Here is an 11,155-nt window from a genome sequence, read left to right on the forward strand (position 1 = left end):
TGTTTCTGAATATGTTGTTTGTATTAAGAAATTTATAATCCTAACATTTAGCATTTGGCAGTGAAATATAATGTTCTTTAGGTTAATTATCCTTCCCACACACAGTGGCAAGTGCTATAAGATATAGTATATAGAACAGCTGGGACGTTTTTGTGGGAGATTTTGAAAACCTAAATCTCCTGTGAGTAATGTGAACAACACTTAGTGTGGGAAATGCTTTATGACAGTATAGAATGATGTGTTTAATTAGATGCTGTATGCATAAAGTATATACTCCCTCAGCCACATTACAGCCTGTTCCTCATTAGTGACTCTGCTCTGAAAAAGAAGAAATTCAGCTTTTGCAAACCAACTTCAAGCGGTCACTGCCTTATGGAACAGATCCAGCTCCATTGAAATAATTGGACTGACTTCCATTGACTTCAACAGAACTTGGATCATGGCCCCCAGCCAGTAATTTCAGTTCAGCAAACTTGCACAGATTAAAGGGAGGTTCTTAAAGCATGTTAAAGTCCCAACAGCTGAAGATTTGTTAAGAAAGCTTTCTGAATGACTCTAAATAAGTCAGGAGCCTGACTGTATGATCTTTTCCTGAACAAAATCCCCAAATTTAGTCAAGCAGGGTAGACAACTAAAGGACAAAATGGTAAATATTGAAATATGCACTGGAACAAGTCATATTGCTAGTTTGATTTTGCTTTGCTCTTTTACATAACACATGGTTTCTAGATCTGGGAAGAAAATGTAGAAACTGAAAGCACCTACTGAAGGATGATTCTCTATCAGTTTAGAAACAGGATGACGGGAAGAAGCCAACCAAAACCTCCATGCCTTAAGACAGAAATGAGAGAGGAATAGTCATAGTTTATATCTTCTGGGGGTTTCACACAGGTCTTTTTTTCCCTTTGCTGACTGTCCCTTTCTTATGTGGCTGTTTCTTATGACTTTATGACTCCTTTCTTTCTACAGGTACCATCTACAACTGATTCTTAGACCGACAACCAAGGTAAATTAGAAATTATTAAAAAGTTACTACGTGATTTAAATTTCATTTATTTTTTTTTATTTTATTTTTAAATAAAGATATAAAAGTGTGTTTGACCCATGGACTTTTACAGACTCTTTCTGTAAAAAAAAAATAGATACTGGGGTAAATTCAAGCAATGTCCACTTTTATACCAGTCATTTGTAGCAACATGAAATTATTTTCAGTAGCTGGAAATATTCAAATGTAAGTTACTACATCATCAGACCCACTCCTGGAAGTGCTTTCCTGGTTTACCTTCATTTCTTTTGTTATATTTTCAAGCAGGTCTACAAAAGAGAGAAAACAACTCCTAAATGTCCTAAGAAAAACAGGCTATTTTTATGTGACTACAGTCTCATTTTGAATCATGATTGCTCTCTTTTGAACAAGGAAGGAACAGCAAGAAGGGTAAAGATATTAAGTGTCTTACTTGTCAGAAATACCTAAATGAGATAGCACACTACAAAGTGATTAAATATAATACTATTGCTCTAAGTCTAAATCTATAAAAGCTAGGATAAAGATTCAGTACCTGAAGCACTTGACTGGAAAACTTAAACAATTATTCACAGGTTGGCATAAAGGTGGAAATGTATTTTTTAAACATAATAGCTGAAATAGAATGTGCCTTTTGTTGTATTAGAGGGAAATGAAGAAAATTATAGCTGTCTGAATCTTCTGACAGGTTTGTTTTTGAATATAGTGGGATTGCACTTCCACATAAAATATTGACTAAGTGAAGACGTCCCTGAGAAAGCTGAAGACCAGTTGATGGCTCTTTGGAGATCTGCTGAGAAGAAGAATGAGATCTTCTCTAGCTTTCCAGTTGCCCTAGAAATCAGCCATGTAGTTCCCAACAAGGTGTCTGAGCTGCCTAAGGCTATCTTTGAAGTCAGCAGACAAAGAGTGGCACAGTAGATGAAGAAGGGTGCATAAATCCCACACATTAAGTTATCTGGAAATCATCAGCTGAGATAGACACATTGCTGTCTAACTTTCTCTCTTGATTTAGTGTAAAGCTGATTCTTTTTGTTTATTTTATTATTATTTTAAATCTGAAACTGTGGATTTCATTAGCACTGTACAGAATAGGGTTTAGAGCCCCAAGGATTTTGTGGCTGTCCACCAAGTTTTTCTTTCACAGAAAAACATTCTCCAGGTATGCAAATTAAACTTGGCCATATCCTCCTCACAGCTCTGCTGCAGGATGATATAAATCAAGAGAGAGAGACCCTCTTGTGACTCCTTTTGCCCTCTCCCCACCTCTTGATCTCCCTGTCAGCATATTAAGTCATGCCATAGGCAAAGCTAAAATAGGTGCCCAGCATAAGGTGAAGCAGACATCTACCCCGCTCACTTGGTCATTCTCAAGGCCAATGCAAAACATACCACCAATGTTTTTCTTTACCTCTGTACTTTTCCTTGGCTTACCTGAGCCTGGAGCCAGATCTTACTTCCATATCTTAGATTCTTACTTACCTGCAGTGTCTGCCAGGCAGGTCTCAAATGGATTATGTTGAAAACAGAAAAATAGGAGGTGGTAATAATAAAGATAGGGGCAATAAATCAAAAAAATATACTTGCAGTAACATGTAGAAATACTTTGCTGGTGCTGAGTATAAAATAAATTCCTGTTCTCAAATAACACATGACACATAACAGTCTGCTTCTGGACTGAGATGGAATGAGATGGCTCAGCTACCATCCAAGGATGTTCTGCCCCTTCATTGCTGCTAGGACCAGCACGCTCAATGTACTGAGGATGTGCTTGAACAAGCACAGGAGTCAACCCATCTGCTTGTAGAGAGGTCCTGGCAGAGCTGGCACATTTCTTATAGGTGTGGAACAAATACAATTATCAGATTTTTCTTGACAGCTTTTTGTAAGTGAAAGAAGTGTGAAATGCTCTGGCAATTTCTCCCCATTGCACTGCTAGGGTACTCCAGAGGATGCATGAGTACAGTGTGGTGTGGCTGGGATAGGAAGTTGATCTTAGGCATAACTTAACAGACCTGCATGGGCAAAACATTGGAAATGATCTCTCACTCAAGCTGCAGGACAGAAATGTATGGTCTGCATCATTCAAGGCAGCAAAAGACCAACATGACTTTTTATAAATCATTGCTTTTGAAAGTAAATAAAACTTCCATGCAAATAATGAAATCAGTCCAAAAAAAAAAAAAAAAAAAAGAAAAAAAGAGGCTTTCTGATACCTTGGAAGATGGTACTGATTTTCTAGTAAGTTAGAATAACAAAGATAAGAAAGCAATGGAACAACAGCAGCATGTCAGAAATCAACTTTAACAGATGAATAAAAAGATGAAAATGGATATTATGCCATACACCATACTTGGCTATAGTTTGACAGTACTGCTAGGAGGACAACAAAACAGAAAGGAATATAATTTTTCATTTCAGCTGCCAGGTCCACCATATTTTAGGAACTCAGAATTTGCAATGACACTTTTATATTTTGGTGATTCTGATCCTGAGAGATCAGAGGAGAAGAGACAAGAGAGACACAGAAAGAACATAACAACAGCTTATTCTCCACCAGCTCCAACTGATTCCCGAGTATTGGTTACAAGAAGAGTCTTGTTCCCTTGGTGTGTAACTCTCAGCCTTGTTTTTCCTCATCTTTCCCCCTCCTTCCCCCAACATTCTCTGATTAAATAGAATCTGGCTTAGCTTGGCAAGTCTCTCCCTCTCTCTCTTGTTAACCCTGTGACTAGAAAGGCAGCTAACAGTAATGTCTTAAACAGCTTGACATTGGTTCAAGCTTGCCAGGTCTTGGAGTGGCTGATAAGACTATGTGTTGTGTATGTCTTTCTCCAGCAGCAAGGTTACAAATCAGAGTCAGCAGTACAAACAGAAGCTGCTTTTTTTCTTTTTTTTTCTCTCTTGGCTATTTTCCCTACTCCCTTTGTGTATGTGCCTGTCCTGTTTTGTTTTCTGAGGGAACTGGCCCAGATTCCAATAAAAAGACAAAAAAGAAGCTCCAGCTACTTTTTATTTTCTTTTTCTCTCCCAAAGGGGGAGTTAATATCATCTTAATACTGCATAAAAAGACACTATCAACTGGGGAATTTTCCTCATAAAAATGTTCTGCAGCTAAAAGAAAGGGGAATAAAGGATGCTGTTAAAATGAAAGTCTCCTTGAATACTTTACATAAGAAATACTTTGTCTGCTTGTCTTCTCTATCTTTCATAAAAGATTTAAAAGATTTTAATGGTGATCATTTGCTGTAAGACTTAGTGGAGCATGCATCTTCACACCCAGCCCCAATAAGTGTATAGCTACTCTGAGCTCTACCAGGAGAAAGTCCTTTGCTTCTGAGCTCTCCAAAATACAAGCAAATCAGAAAACACATGCAATCCTCCTCCCCATATAAAGTGTTTTGTGGATTGCACTGCAGCAAGAACTGTTTCAAAGGGTATTTAGTGCATACATGTAATTTTTGCGGTCTTGACAGGTGCGTTTCCATCTTCCTGGAGGAAAATCACAAAGCCCCTTCAGCTCCTTAGCTGGAGAAGTTGTCATGGCTTGACACTATGCTTTGCAGAAATGATTATCTCCTCTTAACAAGGGCTGGTGTGACTGAGCGGCTCCCGTTGTACAGTGGCATTTCATTGGCTAGAAAGGTTGTCATGCATCACCAGTGTCTATGGTGTTTCGATTCAAAGCTTCGCATTATCTCTAATGACATAATAGCAAAGGGCTCCTTGGGAGGAAGGGAAGTGAAATGTGAGGCTGTATCACCATGGCTTGTGACAGCATGAGGTTTGCCTACTGTGCAAAAACACATGTTATCAGTTCAAACCTGAAATAGAAAATGCAGATATTTAAGAAAATGTATAATTTATACACAGAAGCTGCTGGAGAAAAGGAGGGAGATTGGGGGGAGAAAGAAAGAAAAAAAAGAACAGCTCTGCTTTTCTCTTGTCTAAGTGATGTAGAGTATAATTACATTTCTTTTCTTCATCTTTTTCTTTTTTTTTATTTTAATTTTTATTTTCTTCTTCTTTTTCCCAAAGGGCAATAGAAACCTACAGAACTGTGACTCATCTTTGAAGAAATTTTCAGTGCTGAAATCCTACCAGATGCTTTTCTCATAGAAGACACTACTTTGTCCCTTTCACAAGGACAAATAGAAATCAACAGTACATAAGTCAAAAACACGAATGGAAAAAGCAGTAATTCAACATTTTGACATACTTGTCTAAAAATGAATAAAAACTCTTTTACTGAATCAAACCAGTCAGGTATAGGGAGTGACCAAAACTGAATACTGAAAATAAAATGTGATTTACACACAAGCACACAGAGATATGTGGCATCCCACAACTGACATCCCACGTGTGATGATCTGCAGCTTAAGGCCTTCCACGGCCAGAATGATATTTTTTCACCAAAGTGTTTGACTGTCACAATGCCAGTTACTGGGTATGAATGATATGATCGGTAGAGATAAAAGGCAATGCTGGTGTCTCATACAGGAAAATCAGAAACTGAGTAAAGCGGAAATATAATAAAATCATAGTATGGTTGTGGAAGGGAATGTATTTGTAGGGCACTTTCTCATGGAGCTGGTAGACAGGCAATATCATCCATAAATTCTTCATTGTAGGAAACAGAAATTTTCCAGCTGATGGCATGGATGTTCACAGACTACTGAACTGTGTTTTTCTGTTATTCTGTATTGGAGAGGAAGATGGAAGAACATGTGACTGAGAAATGTCTAGAAGCAGATGCCAGGAAGAGTTCGTTTTTTATATGCTGCTCCCTTGGCCTTTTTAAATTGGGAAGGGATCCCAGAGGTACCCAGCCATGTAATCTACAGCAGAGAAATTGCTCTGAGCCCCAAAACAAAGCTTAAAGCATAAGATGTGAAGATGAACTCATTTCTTTCCATACTCACAGGGCTATTTCTGAGTTACACTGCACTTCTGTAGGCAGGAGCTGTAAAGGACATAAGACACATGAAATGCCATCTCAACTGCTTACAGCAACAGTCAGGATTTTGGAAGCAGGTTGCAAGTCTGCCCATGATGCTGCTTGGTCCAGGATTGCCTCCCTTCTCATTATCAGGGGTCTTGAGAGGGCAAAATAGCAAGAGGAATACATTTGTTTACACTAAAAAACCTGTCTGATTTTAGCATATTTAAAATAAGCAAAGAAAACAAGTAGCCAGCATGTGGCTTCTCCTGTTGAATTGAATTGAATAATTTACATCCCACAAAGTCATAGAATGGAAAATATGTTTTAAATGGGGTCTTTAGGTTTGCTTTTAAAGGAGGAGTGCCCTGTTGCTTTTCTTTGCATATATATATATATATATTTAAATCTGTGTATGTGTAATCATGACTGTGAGACATCAGTTTTCAAAGTGAGTAGTCTACTTACGCTGCTTAGCAGGATGCATGGGCTGTCATCTGTGGTATCTTTGCTTCTGCCAGTCCACAGTCACACCTGGTTACAGGATGCACTGCCAGTGGCAGCGTGAGTTCTGCACTGACATGGGAGTTTTGGGGACTGGGTTGACTGAGCTGACACGGGAGTAGGAACCTGCTCAGCCTCCGCACAGTGGGAGGACAAGGATTTAGCAAAACAAGTGAAGCCTAAAGCAACGGAACAGAGGCTGTGGGACTTCATGGAAAATAAAGATGTGCAGAGCAAATCTTTCATTTCCTAATTTAATGTCCTCCAGATTGCATGAATGGCCCTTGCAGGATGCAGCTCTCCCCTGGCTACAATTTGGACATGAAGACAGGCATCCCTTTTTCATGGGCAGTTGACTGTTTTCATCTACAACATATTAAAAAGGGAACCAACCAAATATATCACAATTTGGATTTTCCTTGGGTCCCTCAGTCACTTGACAGGAAGTTCCCTTCTGCAATACTCAGTTGAGCAAAGTGGCAGCTCCATGTAAAGGCTGTCTTTCATGTACCTCCAACCCAGGGGGTATCAGGGACCATTCAGAAAGTTCACCTGGCTCATTTCAGAGTCATTCTGAAACAAAGAAACTTTTTCAGGAGTTACAAAGGAAGTGATCTTACATCACTGGACTCTGATGTCTTGGGCCCTTCAGAAATATTAAAGCTCCTTAGAGGCCTTATGGTGAAGGCTTCTTCCTGAAAGACATATAAAATGTGAACTAAACATGTTTGGGCTCTTTACAGCACAAGGCCTGCCCACTGAGCTAAACACAGGTTGCCCATTCAAAGCCAAAATAGAAAATGCTGATATTTTGGAAAATCTGTAATTTATACACAAAAGCTGGGTTAAAAACTTGTGATGTTTCCAGTATCTAAGTAGAATCTAATTATCCTAAAAAAAATTTGGCAGCATCAAGCTACCCAGCTGTGAGTAGCCTATGACTCATTTCAGTCACACAGAGGATGTTTGTCTGGTATGTTTTCCATTCAGAATGCAATATATATTGTGATCGTCCAGGATTATTGTAGGTCAAAGCATGGTGCTAGAATATACAAACTTGATTTGTTTTTCCAATTATTTTTCATAAACGTCCTTCACTTCTAGAGCAGAAGCCACAAACAAGCCAACAAGAGAAAATAATCCTTCTATCATTAATAATTTCATTGTATATTTAGTGCTGGCAATAAGAAAAATATCGGTAGGCATGAAGGTGGAATTAAGTTTATTGTTTAGTCATCTGTAGTACCTGAGAGATGATAATTCAAACTTCCAAACTTCATGTAAACTTGACCATGAGCAACCCTCTCTATCATGGGCCTTTCTAGCATTTTGGCTTGTTCCTGTACCGGCTGAGTACTATTTATTAAGGTGTTGATGTGATGCATGCCTTATTTGCTACAAAGTAAGCAGAAACAAACCATTTGTTTTATTTAGATTGCTACACAAATATAGCATAACAAAGACTTCCAGTCAGTGCTTAGAGATTTAGAGTACTGAATGAATATTAAAAATATCTGTATTATTAATTATAATTTGAGCCAGTTCCTGTTTTTATTTTTAAATCCATTAAATAAATAGCCTACTTGGACAACATATTTTCAAAGGGCATCTGAGGCAAAAATGGGAATGGAAAAGATGTAAGATATTCATATTTTATAATTTCATATGTAAAAATATGAATACCATATAAGGTACTCATATTTTATTTTAATAATTGCCTTTTTAAATTATTATTTCCATTGTTCTTCTTTTCCTATTTCCTCTCATTTAGAAGCTGAAAAACCAAAGGGAAAAATAAAAACAAAAATAAAATAATAATAAAAAAATTGTTTACCACTTCCATTGAAGAAAGGAAAAATAAAATGGAAAGTATTTGCAACCTCAAAAGATGGTCATTTCTCAACAAAAAGAATGCAGCTAACAAATCACTAACTCAAATACATCCATTTATATCTGTATTGTTACTGGATTTTATTCAGAGATTGTTATGCTCCACTGGCTAAAACAGCTGTCCATTTCTACAGCTTCAGGAAGTCAGGGAATGGAAGGAAGAAAGGAGGGTAAAAGGGGGAGGAAGGCATTTAATTAAACACCTTGGAACAGAAAAAGTACATCATAAAAATACTTATTTTAATAGGTAATTCAAAAAGAAAAATGGGAAAAGTGGAATATTTTGCCCAGTCACCTTTCAAAACTTGCAATGTTATGATTTCCTCAAAAGCTGAAAAATAATAAGCTACTCTATTAGCAGTAGAGATATGTATTCATGCTTAGCTACATATTTAAACATTCTCCTCACAATTCATCCATGGTTAAGGACAATGTATTTCAGAAATATCCATCTGCACTAAAAAATTACTTTGCTTGCTTTCAAAATCCAAAATGACTAACATACCTCTTTCTGATTTCATTTCTAGTTTCTTCTTTACGGCACTCTTCAGCACAGTATGTGTTCACCTAAGGAAATAGCTATTAGCTTAAATAAATATTTTAGAATTGCATTATCGTAATGCATGCATAAAGCTACCAGAGGAACTGAGTTCTAGAGCAGCTTCTGAAGTGGGAAGAAAAGTTTCCTGATTTAACTTTTTATTATTTTTTTATTTATTTATTATTATTATTATTATTATTATTATTATTATTATTATTATTATAATATTTTAGAAGAACCTTGATATAGTATTGCGGATTTGTCCTTTGTCATAGCTGCACAAGACAAAAAGTTAGTACAATAAACAGTAAGATTTTCTTTAGGTTTATGCTACATTCAAATATTCCTATTCCCTTTAAAGCTTTTTGACATGAAAATCATACTTCAAATGTTTATTTATTGCCCCACAAAATTAACTTCTGAAATTTCAAAATACTTTGACTGATTAAGCAACTAATGTGCACTGGTGATACATGATCCCATATTTGTGAACACCTCACTTCTCCCATGTGCATACCTCATTTGTATTGAATAGACAATATTGTCTCTTTACTTCAAATGAGATTATAGTCTTTTGGGGGCATGTTTTTATTGTATACTTGTACAATACCAGTAATAATGCAGCTTTGGTCTTCCAGGTGTTACCAGACTACAAATAAATGATAATACTCCTTATTATGAGTATGTGAGGAAGAAAAGAGCCATGTTGTATGATATAATATAAAGTTTACATTTCTCTTTCAAAATAATAACCACAGAATAAAAACAACTGCAGGCTCAGTGACCCAGGGAATTGGTTTGTAGCATGTTTTAACTGTGATTCCAAGCTGCATATAAAAGAACATAAATAATGTAGGCATGCACTGTCCATTGATTTATACATTTTAAACACATGTTTTACTGGAAAAACAAACAGATAAACAAAAACACCTTGGGAGAAAGCAACATTTTTGCACAGGAAATGTTTTCTTAAAGATTCATTGGTGTTGATTTCACCAGGTACAAAACTCAAGTGGAATTTTCAAATAGATCTTGCTATGGGTGGGAAAATTATACGAATCTCAGCTGTGTCTATGTTTCTGCATGGCGTCTGTTATGCTCAAAACCTTGTGTGGGGGTAAAGAAGAAATATTCCATATAAATAAAGCCAAGAATGTTTTGTATTGTATTAAAGAAATCTTAACAACCTACTCAGAGAACCAGCCTTAATCCAGATCTAATTATTATACAAAAAGAAAAAACACTTTTATCCTAAAAAAGTCTCAACAGTAATAATAAAACTAATATTGCTATACACGTTTCTCAGTTTCTATCCCCCTTTCATGGAATTATGCTCACTCTCCCATTCTCCACTGGGTCCTTATGTCTGTGGCTAGGATCCACTTGGTGTCCTTTTTATATGTTTGCTAATGTATCTTGTTCTTCATCATACTGCAGCTCCATGTTAAAACTGATTTTACTATATATGGTGGCTTTTATGTATGATAGATAGTATTTTTATTTTTGTTCTCTTTGTTACCCCTAAGACCAGTCTGATCCAACTCCAGGCCTACACTTTAATGGACTGTTAGTGAGCTGGTTATAGCAGTGCAATTTCTAGTGCCAAATCTGTGCCAAGCCTTACCACCCCATATGAGCCAGTACTCTTCTACACCATAACCTCTGTGTCCACTACTCTCGCCGAGGCGATCGGCTACAGAACAGATGTGTTCTGCAGTGGAGCAGGGAACTGAGGTGGGCAGGGCTTTCTTTCCAGCATTGAGGCCACTCGAAGCAGCCAAGGGAGCTACCAAGACCCAGCAGCCCTCGTGAGGGAGGCTGACGAGGCATAGGAGGAGCCAGCAGCATCAGCAGTGGGCCATTTAAATCAGGCGTCGCCACCATTTTGCAGCCAGTTCTACAAGTAGCTGGCAGAAATTGCACAATCGCCAGCACCTGTTCTTGTGGGGGACTTCAACTTTCCAGACATATCCTGGAAATACAATACAGCTCAGAGGAAGCAGTCTAGGAGGTTTCTGGAGAGCGTGGAAGATAGCTTCCTGATGCAGCTGGTTAGTGAGCCTACCAGGGGAGGTGCCCCGCTTGACCTTCTGTTCACAAACAGAGAAGGACTGGTGGGAGATGTGGTCGGGAGCTGTCTTGGGCAGAGTGATCATGAAATGGTAGAGTTCTCTATTCTTGGCGAAGTCAGGAGGGGGACCAGTAAAACTGCTGTCTTGGACTTCCGGAAGGCAGAATTTGAGCTGTTCAGGACACT

General features: G+C 37.7%; 1 protein-coding gene across 6 annotated transcripts in view; it reads left to right on the forward strand.

Annotated features, from left to right (window-relative positions):
- LOC308192194 (uncharacterized protein) overlaps positions 1 to 10,192 on the forward strand; it is an 87,534-nt gene extending 77,342 nt beyond the window's left edge. For all 6 annotated transcript variants that reach the window (XR_013948631.1, XR_013948632.1, XR_013948633.1 and 3 more), the window contains 2 exons: positions 970 to 1,006; positions 5,063 to 10,192. Coding sequence is in view for 1 of the 6 variants with exons in the window: in XM_080585487.1 (XP_080441613.1) it covers positions 970 to 993 (24 nt within the window). In the remaining 5 variants the exon portion in view is untranslated. The remainder of the gene's footprint in view (positions 1 to 969; positions 1,007 to 5,062) is intronic.
- The last annotated feature ends 963 nt before the right edge of the window (positions 10,193 to 11,155 follow it).

The sequence above is a fragment of the Anser brachyrhynchus genome (genome assembly GCF_964034855.1).
Source record: "Anser brachyrhynchus genome assembly, chromosome: 3".
Lineage (NCBI taxonomy): Eukaryota > Metazoa > Chordata > Aves > Anseriformes > Anatidae > Anser > Anser brachyrhynchus.